This window comes from Opisthocomus hoazin, chromosome 1, assembly GCF_030867145.1.
Source record: "Opisthocomus hoazin isolate bOpiHoa1 chromosome 1, bOpiHoa1.hap1, whole genome shotgun sequence".
NCBI classification, from domain to species: Eukaryota; Metazoa; Chordata; class Aves; order Opisthocomiformes; family Opisthocomidae; genus Opisthocomus; species Opisthocomus hoazin.
Window position 1 is genome coordinate 6,778,500 of NC_134414.1, and position 17,285 is coordinate 6,795,784.

The window sequence follows — 17,285 nt, forward strand, 5'->3', positions numbered from 1 at the left end:
TCAGATGGGCAGTGTAACTGGTTAAGAAACCGAACTGCTTGTCTCCTGAGAAGTACAGTGTTCTCCTGTCTTCTGCGTAGGATCCTAAGACGATGTGGAGCCTAGTTAAAACTGGCACTGCCAGCCTAAATAGAAGAGCACGCTCAGGGGAGCTAACATGCCAGCTCAACGCACATAGAGATATGAAGGCTCGCCACGGAAAAACCTAATGAAATGGGAACAGCTGAAACAAGGATATGCATCCATATTCTATTATGAGATAATTAATTCCAAGGTAAACTTAATTCACTTCTTAAATGAATAACTGAGAAGCACAAGTAGGTAAGGCATGCTGACCTTAAAGCTATATTAATCTAAAGTGACTGAAGCGTAGACAAGAGCAATTTATTCTGCATTAGAGGCTTTTTTCCCATGAAGTTGGTACAAGAATGATTACCCCTGCTACTTACTTTCCTAGAATTCAACCCTCTTATGCTGTTTTGAGAATTTCAGCTTCAAGCCACTGGAGTTTGCCTTCAAAAAATCAGTTAATTTGATGGCTAGAAACATGGAGTTTGATAAATTTGAACAAACTAGAAGCACAGAACCTCCATCACACTCAAAAGTGAAGCAAGCACAGAAGTAACATATCATTTTCAAAAGTTTTACTAGACACACTTTTATTGTCCAGCAGTTTATTGGTAAGTTTAAAAATTTGCATTTTACTTACAGGTGGATTAATGGCTTTGACAAAAATGTTTTAAAATCTGATTCGGTCCCTAGATGCTGAAGAAAAGCAATGATCTACTTCTATTCCACATATACACAAGCAAGTTCCACCTGCATTCAGGTGATAACTACACGACTGATTCAGAACAGCAGTTAAACTTCTTACTCATACAGGAAAGAGTGTGATAAGACACGAACACTCAGACCCACAGCGCAGATGAAATGCGTTACCTCTTACTAGCTGATACAGCTCTGTGGCAGAAGCAAGCTCGTAATACCAATACAGCCACACACTTCATACGTTTAACGAAGAAGATTCAGCATGTGAATAAACTCTACCCATCCAGCATCACAGATGCTACCAGCATTAGATGTCAGAACTCGTTCGTTTACATGAGGACGCCACATGAATTAATCTAGCTGCACTGAAACCAGTCAGTAAATCTCAAGCACCACATCAGTTATTAGGTTTTAAGTGAAATCATGTTTGACAGTACTTCTGCATCACACTTATCTCCTACTTTTAATATTAACCGACCTACTGTGGATATTACAGGTAACTGCAACATATCATGACTTTACCTAAAAGTCACATCAACCCCGTAACTTATGATCAATAGTACACAAACATGCTCGATATTAAGCATTAAATAGGAGAAAAATCAAGCACATTAACACAATACTCTGCTTCACTACCCTCGTCGTTAGGAACACACACAGTCTTGAGATTCACATCTGTCAAACTCCTTGTCATTAGGCATGGTTGGCTTTTGCTGGCTACAAAGCTGTAAGTATGTTTCTCCCATACAAATATTCAACACCAGTTTAAGTCAACGTTAATTGTTAATTTCTACAGAGAATGGCAAGAACCCTTAAGCTCCTTGCTGTAAAGCTTTCCAGAGGTATTGGAATGACAACAAAAAGCCTGACATAACCCACTGAAACAAATGACTTCAGCAGCCAAATTCATTTGAAAAGAGAAAAGATGTTTGGTGTCTAGAAGATGTAGAAAAAACAGAGCAACTTACAAAACATAACTTACTGACTTGAAGCATAGTAGCTCCAAAGACTATACAGGTTTTTTTTCAGTTCTACAATGTAGTTTCAGGTATTCTTTACTGAAAAAAATTGAAGAAACTATAAACGGCTTACACAGATTTTCCACAAGCTACCTGCTGTTAACCTCAGTTCTCACTATAAAGAGAGAAAAAAGGAAGGGGAGAGATTTACAAAAATGGGCCTACTACCAGGCATCTGCATCTCATCATGTCTTTCTTTACATCTCTTAAACCCGAGCCAGTATGGGAAGAGTGTCCTTATTACCAAACTCCAAACAAACACACACCACTACACACCTGCTGCTTCCAAGACCACCTTTAGCACGATCGTTACTGGCAAGATTTTGCTGCAAGTTCGCTATTTTGCTGAAAGCATATCCAAAGCATGCACAGTTGTTTCTGTTTCAAGCAAGAACAAATCAAACCCCACGCTGCTAAGAAAAGCCTGCAAATATTGATGAGCTAACACAGCCTAACGCACTTGGGAAGGTGCCATTCACCTCCGGGAGAGGTTCTCCCATTCACACACTGGGGAACCTGGCAAACCAGCAAGCGTTCTGCGCAGTCATGTGTAAAATTAGGTCTCTGTCGTGCAGGCTAACAATCTACTAATATTTTCATTCACAAGAGACCAAGTGCTTAATTAACATTTATACCGATTCTCAAGCTATTTACCAACACAAAGGAGGTGGTGATCTGGTATCATGGTTCCTTAAACACAGCCCTAAATACAGAGATAGTTCTTGCTCCCCTCTATCACTCACATTTACCACTGCAATCTGCAACTGCTCTTCTGCTGCAAGTAAAGCTCTTAGTTAAAAAAAGACAGCGTATGTTAGAACAAGGAGAACAAGTATTGGTTTCCTACAATGCCTCTTCCAGTTTGCACAGTTTTGCCCCTGGAAGCAAGCAGCGGCAAAAGAGATCCAGCAGTGCGGCACGCTGCAGGATGATCTGTATTGTTACTTTAGTTTTGCATCTAAAACTACAATAATACAAGGGTAATGACATCTCCCAGCCCTCAGAAGTTCCAGTTAAAATCCTGTATCGGGTTGCTTTTTAACAAATGCTACAAGAAACACTTCACTTTGCGGCATATCAGCAAGCAGATTTTGTGAGTTAACACTGTCACCATCTTGACAGACAATCGCGTTCATTCTTTCCAAAGAAGTTTAAGATTGTCATAATTGCAGCCCACGTCACAACATTGTACATAAAGCAAGGGCAACGATTCTTAAAGGGAAGGGAATTATTCTGCGCTATAAAAATCTTCACCAGATAACCACAGGTCTCACTACTTTGTCTGAACAGTTGCAACTTCCAAATGAACCATCAGCAGGAAAAGTTAAGCTGTTTTATTGTACAGCGTTCCTAAGAAGCAAACTACTTCCACGGCTACCAGCTTATCCCACCATTCAATAGCGACGGGCAGAATCAAGGCCAGATTCTTATTTTCCTACTGAAGCATGATTTATGTTACCCACCGAATCCCAAAGAACATTTTAAACTGGTTTGTGCGTTTTAAGACAAGACCATACCTGTGCACACATAGCTAACACATCTAACCCACTACTAATACAGTTTAATTTGGTATCTAAACTAGTCAGACCACTATGGAAAATTATTCATACTCGAGCACTGCTGTCATTACTATTTGTCTTGAAATTCTCAGGTAGGAGAGGTAACAGGGCAAAGTTCAAGTGCTGTCTGCACACTAACAAAAATCTAAAATCCCTCTAAGAAACATCTGACAGCTCCCCAGCCGTTAACATCTGCTCAGCATCCACACAGCATCCCTTCCTGTAAGGGAAGGTTATACCTTGCTTCCCTAACAATGAACATGCTCTTTGTTCTAATTATTAACTGGAAAGAAAATATGACTGTTACACAACGACTGAACAACATTCAAGCTTGAGCTCCTAGGTCTCCTTTGAGGCTCCCAATATGAAGAAAATAACTTCCACTGGCATCTCCCTAGGGTAACTCTCCAGCAAAGACAATATAAGCCATGTTTAAAACAAAACAAAACAATCCTCCCCCCCCCAACACTTTTGAAACTGCTGAGCGTCGCAACAGTGTTAAAGGTAATCAACAAAAAACCCAGATTATTGACTCCCTTCCTCCACTGCAAAACAAAGATGGAGAGGAGTTCCAAATAGCCATTACCTGGCAGCTGAGAGTTAAAACTTGGTCCAGATTCTAAGAAGTTCAGAAAAAAAAACACGTTAAGCTTTTGTAGCTATTTGCTTAGATTTTGTTATGCATTACTGTCAATGCAAATCCACTGTCAAGCAATGCTGGTATCACAAGTGAAACTGTATGGAACTGAAATCACAGTCCCTTTTGCTCTCCAAGGAAAACCACATACTGTTGGTAAATAACAGATGTTCAGAAAAAAAAGGACCACTTCAGTTTTCAATCAATGTTTAGCAACTTTAAGACTTGTACTCTTAAAAACACCACTTTGGGGGCTAAATGAAGTCAAAATCATGCAGAGAAACCGAGTCACTGCAACCATTTTTCCAAAAGCATAAAATACAGCAGGTAGCAGCTACCGCAAACCAAGCCAAATCAGTTGGTTCTAGCAAAAGAAAAGAAAACCCCTGCCACACAAGTTACCACGCAAAGTGCCAAGAATCATACGAGTTTGTTTTTCACATCTCCACACTTTCTTCCTTAAAGATGAGAAAATGCAAGCAAACACATCATCTACACGAGACACAACCAAAAAAAATACCCCAAGTAAGTTAGAGATCACCTTTTCAGAAGCTAAAACTGCTCCCCTTTGGGAGGACTGTTCTAAAGCAGTGAGGATAACCTGTCCCCCACCAAAGAGGAAGGGCAATACTGAGAAAAGTTTAAAAATTTGGCAGGTATCAAATCAACCTGTAACGCAAACTCCGTAACGCGAATCATTTGAAAGCTTTCAAGAAAAGCATTATGCAGCAATTGCTGTCCTATTGATAAACCCTCCGGTCATGCATTTAAAGTTATCAGATTTGGGTTTTTTTTAATCAAGTGCATATACTTAAAACACAGGTCCCTACGTCACCTTTTCATTTTAATTTATTCTGCAGTTCACACAAGGAAATCACTTTTACACAGCCACTTACATTGTGTCACACAGTAAAAGCAACAGCCTTCTTCACAGACATCGCTTTAAAAGGAGTATTTTCATTAAAAATGAAAACTTTTAAGTGTGCCGGTGGTTTTTAGGAATAAGTTTTGCAACAGCTTAGCGAAACAATGCTTTTTCTAATGAGCCCTTTATATAACATAAGAAGTAGAGGAGTTCTGCGGAACTGAATATAAATATGTATTTTGCAGAAAGTTCACCCTGGTTTTAGAAGTCAGCGGATCTCGCCTGCCTGTTTCGCCTCGGTGAGACGCCGGACAACGCGAGAAGACAATACATTCACCTTGGGCCATTCTATTTCAGCGGCGGCTGCTGCGAACTCGCCGACAGGACGCCTGCGCTTTGCACAAACCACCTTCCTTTCAGCGAGGAAGTTCCCACACGCCGATTTAACCCCAGACCCGCGCACGGGGAGGGTTTGGTGGCAAGGGAGATGAGCGTGAGCGCGTTTTGGGGGCAAAGCAGGGGCTGTCGGACCAAAAGCGGGGCTCCTCCAGCAGCAGGAAGTTTCTATGGGGCCTGGCCGAGCATGCGCCGTGAGGTCCACGGGCTCCCTATGTGGCAAGAGTGCAGAGGCAACAACCAAACCAATAATAGAGACAAGAGACCAAAAGCAACAAGCACCGTCCCCTCTTCCATGTCCCTGCCTCCGCGCAGCCCTTCCCCCATCCATTGCACCGAGCAGGGATGGGACTGGAAACCCAGATCTGCTACTGGAGAGAGGGGGGGGGGAGCAGCCCGAAAGAAAACAGCGGAGTGCATAAGCCATCCCTCCAGCTCGCCGAGCTCAGGTGGCGGTGGGGAAGGAGCAAGGAGCGAGTTTATTCCTCCCTCCCTCCCCCATCCCCAGCTCCAAGAGGGAGGAGAAGGGAGGGATGGGAGCCGGCACACAATGGCTGGCTGGCTGTGTGGGGAGGAGATGGCCTGCGACAGCGGCTTGGGGAGGGCTTCTCTGCCCCCCCCTCCCCCCCCCCCCCCCCCCCGAGAGAGAGGAAAGGAGAGGGGGTGAAAGAGGATCAAGACCTTGTGTGTCTGTCCCCTTCTTGTCTCGGGGGAGAAGTCGAAAAAGGGCACATACATGGGGGGGGGGGAGCAATGCGACCCCCAAGCTCGAAGAGGGGAGGAGACGGGAGAGACCCGCTGCCAGCGCCAGCCCGAACAAAAATAGTTATTTTTTTAGCTTCTGCGGGAGTGCCAACCCGCACAGAGCTGGGGAGCAAGGGGGGGGTGGGTGTCACAGCCGGCACTGAGGGGGGGGGAAGAGAGGAGGACCCGGGGGGGGTCCCCACCTCACTGCCGTGCTCCGCTGGGGGGGGGGGGCAGCTTCCCCCCCCCCCTAAAAAATACAACATACAAACAGCTGCTCCCCCCCTAAAATAAAGCAGGGCCGTGCTGAGGGGGGGGAGAGGGCTCCGCTCCGGGAATCCCAGGCCCCTCCTCTCCCTCACCGCGCTCCACCCCCGGGGCCGGGTGAGGCAGGGGGGGGCGAACGGCCCCGGCCCCCCCCTCCTCCTCCGCCCCCCGCACCGCGGCCCCCCTCAGCCGGCCGTGAGGGGGAAAGGGAGCGAGGGGGGTATGGGGGGGGTTATCCGGGCCGCTCACCCTGGTCTCCGGGCTCCTGCGGCGGCTGCAGGACGCGCTCCAGCTCGGGGAAAGGCAGCTCGGGTAGGTCCAGCAAGGCCCCGTAACGTTCGAGGAAGGAGCAGACGACGGCGAAGTTAGGCCACGAGCCCGGGCAGCAAGGGCCCGGCGGAGGAGGGGGAGGCGGAGATGGGGCCGGAGGAGCCGCCGCCGCCATCTTGGACCTGAGGATGGAGAAGGAGCTGGGGAGGGGGCGGGGGAGGGAGGGGAGGGGGCGCTGCCGAGCCGCGCCGCCACTATCCCACAATGCACCGCGGGGACGAGGAAAGGGAGGGGGGGGACGGCAGCTAGAGCGGCGCGAGGCAACACACCCCCCCCGCCTCGTGCGGCAAGGGGAATGAAAACAAGGCGGGGCGGCGGTGACGAGAGGAGGGACAGGCGGCCGGTTTGGCCAATGGGAGCGGGCGGAGGGGCGGGGAGCGGCGGGTGGTGCCGGCCAATGAAAAGGGTCAGCGGGCCGTTCGCTCCCGCCCACTCGCGGGGTAGGCGGCGGCGGCGGCGGTCGCGGCGGTGTCGCGCGGTGAGTGCGGGCGCGGTAGCGGCTGTAACGGATCCCATCAGCGTGAGGAGACGGGCGGGACGGGGCGGCCCCGGCCCCGCGGGCGGAGAGGCGCTCCCCGCAGCCGGCCGCTCCCCTTCCGGCGGGGGAGAGCAGCGGGGGGCGGCGGGGCCGCGGGCGGGCGGGCGGGGGGGGTGTCCATATCTTTGCCGTCGCCCCCCGCCTGCTCGCCGTTGCGCCTCACCGGCGCTCCTCCCGGTTCTCTGCCCTTCCCTCCTTCCTTCTCCCCCGCCTTGTTCGCGAAATGCCCTTCTCCCCCTCACTGCCACCCCCACCCTCCGTGACCTCCCTCAGTAAACTCTTCCCTCACCGCGAAGCCTTGAGGGTGGCACCGGCGAAGTTAGATCACCGAGTTCCCCCACAGTATTTTTCCGCTTCCTAAGCTTGACGTCTGCCCCCTTCCCTACCCAGCTGATTCCAGCTCAGCCTGTCCTTTCTGCTTGCCTTTCTGCCGTCAGTTTTCCAGTCCGGCCCCGTTTCCCTGCTGCTGTGCCGCTCCTGAAACTGCGGGGAAGTCGCCCGCCTTCGCCTGTTGACCCCGCTCCCAGCCAGCGCCAGAGAACAACGTCAACTTTTGAATACCTTGCTGGAGTTGTTCTGCCCCAAACTCGATGTACACCAATGTCCTCTTTCACCTTTTATCCTCTGGGGATCTGAGCTTGCGCCTTGGGTTTTGTGAGATGTTCTTTCTTTCTGCTGTCTCCCAATAAAATAGTCTCTGGTGCACTGCTCTCTTTCACCTTTTGTTGTTCTGTTGGTTGGTGGTGGGCGCTGTTCTGAAACAGCGTTTACCCTCGCAGAAGACAGGTGTGCTGATGGTTTGAAACTCCACTTGCTTGGCCAACTGCACTTCAAGCCTCAAGTGCCTTCCATTTTGTTCTTGGCTATTTTCTTCTGCCATCCTTAGCCACTGCTTCATTTCTTGCTTTCAGTACAGTCTCCTTGCATAAACTTGTGCTTTGCCTCCTTTTAACCTCTTCTGCTTAATTTCCTATGTTTTTAAACTCTCATAACTTTGCTTATAGATTCATGAGTTGTTTCTCCTCCTCATTTCTTTGTGTTTAGACTACTGCGGTTTACAGAAATTGCTATTTTAGACTGTACTTGGGAGTCGTATAGTTCATGTCTCTTTTGATCTTAACTTGCACTTTATGTTTGTCATAGTAAATAATTAAAAAAACCAACTCGTTCGTTGGGGAGATATCTTCCTACTCCTTGCCGATTGGTGATTGGACCATGCTCTCCGCCAAGGATGTCCAAAGTCCCTGTTAGAAAGTTCATTCTTACTCCAATTTAAGATACTCTTATTAATTCAAATAACCTGACCTTACTGGTGTTCTCTGTCAGTGTTACAGGAAATAGTTTTGGACCGCAAATTGTTATTTACGGATTTTCAGTTTTGTCTCTTTTGTGCTGTTTACTTATTTTTGTGCTGTTTGGAGAACCCTTAGCTTGAATTTGCTTTCCCATTTGCGGTTTGTGCCTGTTTGATTGCACAGTCCCAGCCTTGTAATACTATTGGGTTTGGAATATCTGATATTCTGAATCATTTTATAGTTCATTCACCTCTGTCTAACTTCCAGGTCTAATTCTGGCGTTTCCTCTCAAAGTAGCACAGGCAAAAATTATTTCCATTCTTCAGCCAGGTTCTGGGCGGTTTACCCAGCCTTGACTCTTTGGCTGATGGATGGTTTCATTCTGTTGGGACTACCATTGGCTATTTCTTCTGCTATAATCTCCCTTCAAGCAAATTTTTGGAAAAATAGGCTTGCAGACCTCCGTTTGAATTCATTGCATTGTGGATATGTAATGAGAGAATCTGGGATATATGAGCCCAAGCTCCCCTGTAGCTGCCTGCCTGGCTCCCTGTTTGGCAGGGCCCACCTGCCACTAACTTCCCAAAGGAGCAAGGAAGTAAAGAATCACCCCGCTATTCTGTGGAAGAAGCACCTCTGGCAGCCTCAGCCCTGTGCTGAATCCGAAGCAACGTGGCGTTGGGAGTGGGATACTGAGATCTGCACCTGGCAGTCGGAGGAGACTGCGTCCTGTCTGCCCACACTGGTTTGCTGCTGTGCGTGCAAGGCGGGAAGGGAGGCTTCCAGCAGGACTGGGAGCCTGGTAATCCAAAGATTTCTCTGTTGGCAGGGCTCTTTCTTTAATCTCTGCCACCAGGGTTCCTGCGATCAATTTTTCCTGGTGAATTTGAACAATTGAAAAGGATTAGAAACTGCATATCGGGAAGGATCTGCCACTGAGGCTTTCTGGCTCAGCCAGGATCAGGGGGCTTTTCACTGCAGTTTTCTTCATAATGCGGATTTCAAACCATCTTCATCCTTATGAACTGGAAGGGCAGAAAGGTGACGCTACCCTCGAGATGCGTCACCTGACCGCCATGCTAGCCTAGCGCATTCCCAGGGTATCGCCGTGCAGTTCCTCTCGTGTCGTCTCTGCCAGAATCACACCAGCAATCGGATTGCAGCCACGCGAAGGCCTGTGAAGAGGCCGTAAGGTGTGGCGTTACTTTTGTGAGGCAGCGTCCCTGCCCCGCTGATGCCCAGCTGTGATTGTGATAGCGGATCTGAAAATTGCTGTGGTTAACACCAAAAAGCAGTTGTTCTACAGCAGCGTTGATAAGGCCTCAGCTGGAGCACTCTGTCTGGTTTTAGGCAACAGACATCAAAGGAAGATGCATGCCAGTTGTTGGCTGCCAGGGAAAAAGGAGAAAATAAGCAGAGATTTAGAAAACGTGACTGAAGGGAATTGAGCTTTAATCTAAAAGAAGGGAAAACAGATGAAGAGTGAAGTCCTCAGGAAAACAAAAGGTGGTGGAAAAAGCAAAGATTAAGCTGTTCTCGTTGTCCACAGTAGAAAGGGCTAGAAATGATGGTGTTAAGCTGAAACAATGAAAATGGAGGTCAACATTAGTAAACATATTATTTGGGTGTTTAACTGTCCTGAGATGTTTCGTAGGGAGACTTGGTCCCTGTAAGGAGTGACGAGAAGGCTTGACCGCGTTTGGTCTCGGGAAGCCTTCTTCGCTACACCAATATGGCAACGCTGTTGGTTTGTTGATAGACTTTTTTGTTGGGTTTTTTTGTTTGGAATCTTTTTTTAACCTCATTTGCTCACTTAAATTAATGAACCTATGCACGCCAATATGGTTTGGAGGGCCAAAGAAGCAGCGTGTCTCTCAGATATTTTAGGAAGTTATCGTCTTCATTGTAGGTTTTAGGGAGAAGATTAAAACCCAGATGTGAGAGGGTATTCTGGGACGTGATCCCTGTTGATACTTTTAAAAGTTGAGCACCCAGTACTTGCACAGATTTAGCATGTGAAATGATTTGCCCCAAATCCTGCACAAAATCCCCGAGAGGACTGGTAATTCAGCAAATCTCCTGATCCTCAGTTCAATTCTGTTGTCACAAAACCACGTCTGGATAAAGTCTGTAGTAGCGTTTCCTTCCCAGCTCCTTGGGGCAAGGACAGAATTTTCTGGTTTTATTGATGTTCTGCATATGTTAGCCTGATGTTCTGTGTTAAATATCCTTTTTCCAGACCTTGCTTCAACTTTGTGATGTCTTCCCCTGAAATTGCTTCCCTTTCTTGGGGTCAGATGAAGGTGAAAGGCTGCTCTGCAACGTATAAGGACTGCAAAGTGTGGCCGGGTGGAAGCCGAACCTGGGATTGGCGAGAAACTGGGACTAATGTAAGTTTGCTGTTTCCTATCCATCCTGCATTTTAAACAGGAGTCTGAGAGAACAGCTGTGAAAGTTCTGGCCAGAAATTCAGCAGGCTGCCTTTTGCTGCCGTCTGATTGTCAGACTTTGCTTGGTAAGAACAGAGTGTATGTTTAGGAGGCGACTGCATGGAGAGGCAGGAGGACCTCAGATGCACAAGGTCCTACGGGTGTAGCAACTGTTGCCACCACTCCTCACGGCTAGCCTGAGCAGACCACTGTCACACACCTCAGAGCTCTCAAACAGCGTTCTGCATTTGATTAAGAGTGCAATTACCATGAGATGCTGGTAACAACTTTTTTTTCAGACTGTGTAAACTAAGTTGTCTTGAGTGAGATAGGAAAAAAATTTTTAGGGAAGTTAAATCCACAGTAACTGACCTTATGTGTTTGGAAGACAGCAGTGCATGTGCTTTAGTTTACAGCCTTTTCCTTAGGGTCCCTTGTACTTGTTTCAGAGAAAAAATGTGCAGATACAGTGTCATAAGTACTAGTTTCTGCGTGAAAAGCTCCACACAATGATTTCTTTTGGTAGCCACATACTGAGTGCTTGTCCTCCCAATTTTTAAACTTTATCTGTAAGTGCTATCAGAATTGTGTAAAAGTACATGGAATAGTATTGACGTTCCAGATTCAGAAGCAGGATAACGTCTGTTGCATTAGGAACTCGATGATAATTCTTCCCCTATTAGGGTTTGTACTAGGAAAGTGTATAGGCTAGGAAAATAAGAATCCTTGCTTTCTACGTGAAAGTTAAAGCACAAAAGAGACAGCTCTAAACTAAAAGAGGGCAGATTTAGATTAGATATTAGGAAGGAATTCTTCCCCATGAGGGTGGTGAGGCCCTGGCCCAGGTTGCCCAGAGAAGCTGTGGCTGCCCCCTCCCTGGCAGTGTTCAAGGCCAGGTTGGATGGAGCTCTGAGCAACCTGGGCTGGTGGAAGATGTCCCTGCTGATGGCAGGGGGGTTGGAACCAGATGATCTTCAAGGTCCCTTCCAACCCAAACTATTCTGTGATTCTATGAAAAGAACTCCATACCGATTGGGTCGTCGACCCAGCCCCTGTGTGTGTACCCGCACAGAAGATACAGCTCTGTCAAATTAGTTTTGGCACAAGAGAAGGGCAGACCCTTTGGTTTTGGAACTTCATCTATAATCTTTGGGGGAACAGAACTTTCTTAAGCTGTGACAGTTCAGTTTATACAGAGAAAGAGAAAGGTAGTGTTGTCTTGCAAAAAATACCTTATTTAGGTTTTGTCTTATATATAGGTGGTGTGTAAAACTCCTGCTTTAGGTCAGTTCTGTCACACTTGCAGCTGTGAGGAGTTAAGTGATTTGGTTGAAAATTGAATAGCAAGCGATGTGAGAAGAGAGCTAAGCTTTTCTGGACTGTGTCTCCAACTGCGGAAGAACTATAAAAAAGTGAATTTAGTCAGCACTGGAAATAGTAGGATTCACCAGATGCGTTCTCTGCAGAGTTCCTCATGGTCGACTACAGAGTGCCTCCTTTCTTTGAGCATGTTTCTCCTGGGGGTAGGAGGAGCTGAGGTTTGGGAAACAAGCAGTGCTGGTCATGTCCCACGCTTTAGTTGGAAATAAATTGCTTCCTTCCCTTCTCTGCTGTCAGCCTGCTGTTTAGTATGTAATTCTTTCATCGGGAAAACTGTATAACTGGCTCTGCAAGGTTCTGTAACTAAGCACTAATAGTTCTTACGGCCTTAACCCTTGGGGATGAAAGGCAGCCTCCCTGGCTGGCTGCATTTCAGTGCCATCTGCTAATGGGAAGAAAGAAGTAGGAATCCTGAAAGGAAGGCCAGGGAATAAAACAGGCAAGAAATGCTGCTGCCCTTTGCCTTTCCCTCCAGCTGTCAAATCAGCAGTGATACAGTTATTCCACTATGTCACACGTTTCCTTTAATGACACCGGTTTCCTATAAAACACATGGAAACCCCCGGCTCAGTGTTGTGTGTAACTGAAGAAAATCCTTTTGTTCCATGGCTGCAGTGTCTCAGGAGTACTTATCACATGACAGCAAATCTTCCCCAGCAATCTAATTATTGTAATTGCAGTAAACCATACCAGTTCTCTTTTTGTCTTAAGTTTTGAGTCTGCTTTAAAACCCCCAAAGGAAAAGCATTACCTGTTCTGTCATAGGCACGTACTTGCAATGGTTTGGTCTGAGAAAACTCTGCAGGTTGAAGGGACCTCTGCGTTCTGGGTGTGGGCATCAAACGTAGATGGGCAAAGGGGAACACAGCTTGGAGAACTGTAAAGGTGAACGATCTCTCGTGCTGAAATTCCAGCTACCAGCCAGGCTAAAGACTTTCTGGTGGGATAAATTCAATCCACTCACTGGAAGTGGCACTCTACCATGGAAGGTTTCTCTTACCTGCAGCTTCAGGAGCTCATGTCTTCGTTTCAGCTAGAAGAGTCTGGCTTGCTCTGCTCTGCAAGCTGGGGCGTTGGCAGGGCTGAGCAGAGAACCCTGACACCGTGCGAGAGGCTGCAGCATCAGCTGCTGGCAACTTGGGTGGGGGAAAAAGAATAGCAGAGGACCCAAGGACATCAACGGGTGAAGCTCACTAATTAATGGGACAACAGAAGCCGTTTGTTAAGCTGGTGCTTTGACTTTAATTCATTGGAAGAATGTAGTATTTTCTGGAAGTATAGGGGATAAAGATGTATGGGCATCACCATAAAAATCACATTCTCCAGGAGTCCGACATGATGATGCCTACTTCGAGTGAGAAACTCATCGCAGTCCTCTAAAAGAACTTAGGAATCCTAAAAAACAAAAAAAAGGGGAGGTGGGAAATAGTATTTATAGTTTAAAAAAAAAAAAAAGCACACCAGAGAGGGGTCAAATTCTAGCCACAGTTTGTAGAGAGTCGTACTCTCAGCCATACAGAGAGAAATAGAAATCGAATCCAGGAGGAGAATTAGTGTGACAATGTTTTGTAGTAACATTACAGGTGTATTTGTGGATTCCTATGTTCAAAGCGTACCAGTAGTAAATGGGTATTGCTCTTTAAAAACTCAGCATGCTGTTAAAGCTCTTCTCTTTTATTTTTTTTTTCTTTGGGGAGTTTGCTTTCAAATATTCCTTTCTCAAAATTAAGAATACTGCAGAAATTGAAACTGTTAACTGAAATGAAGCTAACCAGTATGTTTCAGTCCTCTTTGGTAAATGAGATTTGCAAAGTAAACAGGAAAAGAATTTAATCATTTTAATTATTTGAGGACCTCTTTGTAATTAAAGTGAGTAAACTTTGGCTTGCCACAATCTTTATTACAAAAAGGTTTTGTTCATTTGAAAACAAATGGTAGTAAGTTGCAATTTTTTGATTAACTTTTAATATTTATGAAATGCTAGTTGTTACACATAAATGTTTTAGAAATGTGTAATGAATCTTTTTAACTCTTTAATAAAGAATGGTAATATTGCCATCAATTGACAATCATCCTTTATCTGCATATAAAATACCTTTCTTAATTGCCAACGTTATCTGCCGTGTGCGTGCAGAAAAGAGCGTTGTGTTACACTCTGGTACTGCTGATTGACCCTGCTGCTCTGTGGAGTTTCAGAACGTATGGACGAAGCTTTCCTGGTCGCTGCTGTCAGTCCACAGACTGTTCTTTCCTTTCCCTGACAGCATTCTCCTGGCGTGCAACCAGCTGACCTCGAAGAAGTTGTCCAGAAGGGTGTTAAAACGGTGGTGATTGGCCGTGGCATGAGTGAGGCTTTGCAGGTAGGTTCTTCTGCCGTGATAAACATAAACTAGAACTGTTTGGTTTCCCTCTCCCTCTGGTTGGGGGGGAAACCTAAATCTATGATGCTTTACTAAGAGGGGGGGAAAAAAATTCAGGATGCTGAATTAGCATGACAGAACTCCTGCCAGAGTCACTCTCTTCCCAAAAGAAACATCATTTGAGCTCCTCTGTATTAGTGTCAATGACAAGCAGTGCACAGGTTTGCGTTCTGCAGTTAAACAAGGAGAACTTTGTACCGTGTTGTTAGTCCTCCTTCTTAGAATAGGTTATGAACTGGCTCTCTAGCCTGCTGTAAATACTTTGATAATTAGGCATTTCTGTTACAAACGTTGGCAGGGTGCCATTTCAGTAGATAAACTGGCTACAGAAAGCTCAGAAGTGCTGAGCTTCACTTCATGAGATGCAATTCTTGAGCTTTTTGGTGAGTAACACCTCTTTTGGATTAATTCCCTTTAGCTCCAGTTCTATTTATTTTTGTAAGAAAGTGCTGCATTTTGAGCCATAAGGAGAAAAGGAAGGTGTGTGTATACAGAATGTTCAGGGTTGGAAGGGACCTCTGTGGGTCATCCAGTCCAACCCCCCTGCCGAAGCAGGGTCACCCAGAGCAGGCTGCACAGGACCTCGTCCAGGCGGGTCTTGAATATCTCCAGAGAAGGAGACTCCACAACCTCCCTGGGCAGTCTGGGCCAGGGCTCTGTCACCCTCAGAGGGAAGAAGTTCTTCCTCATGTTCAGCTGGAACTTCCTCTGCTTCAGTTTGTGCCCATTGCCCCTTGTCCTGTCACTGGGCACCACTGAAAAGAGCCTGGCCCCATCCTCCTGACACCCACAAATAAGTTGCTTTATTTAAGAGGAAAAAAATTATATAAATCTTAGAAGTATGTGAGCATATTGTCAGTTGGGCTGCTATCAGTTACTTAAGTGCATCTACTAACAAATGCCATCAGTACCTGGTTTTCTTCAAGCCTTACAGTGTGTGTGGGGAAGAATCTAATACTTGCTCTTCCCTTTTCCTTTTCTCTTCTGAGGTTCCGCTGTCTACTGTGGACTACCTGAAGAAAAGCGGGATTGATGTGGTGGTCTTGCAGACCGAGAAGGCGGTGGCAGAGTACAATGCCCTGGCTGCTCGGGGTGTCAGAGTGGGGGGAGTCTTCCATTCAACCTGCTGAAGCGTTACAGCTCGTTCCGCCTTCCCTGACCGCAGGCAAAGCAGGGACGCAGCTCCCCGCCCAGCCCAGGCGCTTGCGGGCAGAGGCGTTTGTGCGCCGGCAGTCTGAAATGCAAAGGCGATTCAGGATTTAAACGAATGCTCAAAAAAGGGGCTGTTAATGAAATCATTTAATTACAGAATCACTTCCATACAATTCTTGAGATTGACCTAATCCTCCTTGGAAGACTGTCCGTGCTCTGGTTACCAAACTGTTCACCTGTTGGCTAGATTAATATATTAGGTTTTAGAATGCTTTTATGAGAAAACAGCCCCAAAGTGCATTATTGGCTATTGGAATGCAGCCATAAGATAGCTGATGAGTGCAGTCAGGTGGTAGATATGAAGTGGGGGTAAAGAAGCACTTTACCACCACTGTATAAATAAGTTAATTACAAAGCAAACCCAGAACACAGAACTTTGCCTCCTGCTGGTGACTTCAGTCAGGATATTGGCTATGCAGACCTGTTTGTGGTAATTGAAGAACATCACATAATTTAGCACTGTTAAATTTTATGTTGAACCTGGAAAAGGGAATAAAAACCCCAAACATGTCTGTGGGGAATAAACATAAAATCTGTGCCTTAAAGAATTTTCCTATTAATTGTGGATTGTGAGGACTGAGTTGTGCCATACATATCCATTGGAAAGTCTCCATCTAGGTGCTTCAAATTATCAGAAAGCTTTGTCACACAACTAGAGTTTGCAGCACAGCATGTTGATCTTTAGGAAGTCGGTCCAAATTGCTGCTAGCAAGCTGAGGATGGATCTGAGAATTCTCACTGGTCACCATTATCTGAGGATTTAAACCTTGTGACAACAAACTTCTTATTACACTGAAAATGTAAAAAGTTCTCTAGTTGCTGTTCTTGGTGGGCTTCTTTTAATATCACTAGTTACCTACTGTAAGGGGTTTTTTTCCTCCCACCAGGCTCTTGGTCTGTGTGTATTAACAAAAGTATGAAGATGTCACTCCTAGAAGCTCTGAGGCACTCGGAGCTATCCAAGTAGTAGCAGAGAGGCTCGGATTGCTCCGAGAACGCACTGACTTTCCCAAGAATACCCCTTCACAAAACACTGTGTTCTTTTTCTGTTTATTTGCTCTAGTAATCGTTTCAAACCTTTGATAAAATACAATGTGGTGTGAAAGCAAAGTGAGTACTTGAAGGTTTTGTCTTGCCATCTCCTGACTGCAGCAATATTTTCTATTAGTGTAGCTACAGTAGAGGCAATGTCTTCTCCAAACCAGCGAGAGCTGCCTGTCCAGCCGCGGCGGTGCGCTCCGACCCGGCAGCCGGTGCAGTGCTCGTCGGCACCGCTCTGCTGCCGTTCCGATCACCTTGTGTGGTGTGAAGTGGGAGGTGAAACGCTGACCTGGGAGATGTCACCATCCCACGGGAACGCTGGTGGAACCAGTTCCTACCAATCCCCAGAGCGCGAAGGCGTTTTGCATTAAAGGGTCGTTATCTT

At 46.3% G+C, this 17,285-nt stretch overlaps 2 protein-coding genes across 3 annotated transcripts in view; one reads left to right on the plus strand and one right to left on the minus strand.

Moving 5' to 3' along the window:
* The window catches only part of RSF1 (remodeling and spacing factor 1), a 71,644-nt gene extending 64,095 nt beyond the window's left edge, over nucleotides 1-7,549 (minus strand). The window contains exons 1-2 of the mRNA XM_075416024.1: nucleotides 7,510-7,549; nucleotides 6,505-6,707 (exon numbers count right to left, since the gene is read on the minus strand). Coding sequence (XP_075272139.1) covers nucleotides 6,505-6,700 — 196 coding nt within the window. The 5' untranslated portion in view covers nucleotides 6,701-6,707; nucleotides 7,510-7,549. The remainder of the gene's footprint in view (nucleotides 1-6,504; nucleotides 6,708-7,509) is intronic.
* Nucleotides 6,485-16,969, plus strand: AAMDC (adipogenesis associated Mth938 domain containing). Of its 2 annotated transcripts, none has more exons than XM_075416047.1 (4): nucleotides 6,485-6,567; nucleotides 10,658-10,808; nucleotides 14,492-14,587; nucleotides 15,637-16,969. In XM_075416047.1, the coding sequence occupies exons 2-4, from the start codon at nucleotides 10,677-10,679 to the stop codon at nucleotides 15,775-15,777; spliced, it is 369 nt and encodes a 122-aa protein (XP_075272162.1). In that variant the 5' UTR covers nucleotides 6,485-6,567; nucleotides 10,658-10,676; the 3' UTR covers nucleotides 15,778-16,969. The 2 variants fall into 2 exon arrangements, with proteins under 2 accessions (XP_075272162.1, XP_075272152.1); XM_075416037.1 differs by lacking the exon at nucleotides 6,485-6,567 and adding an exon at nucleotides 6,991-7,063.
* The last annotated feature ends 316 nt before the right edge of the window (nucleotides 16,970-17,285 follow it).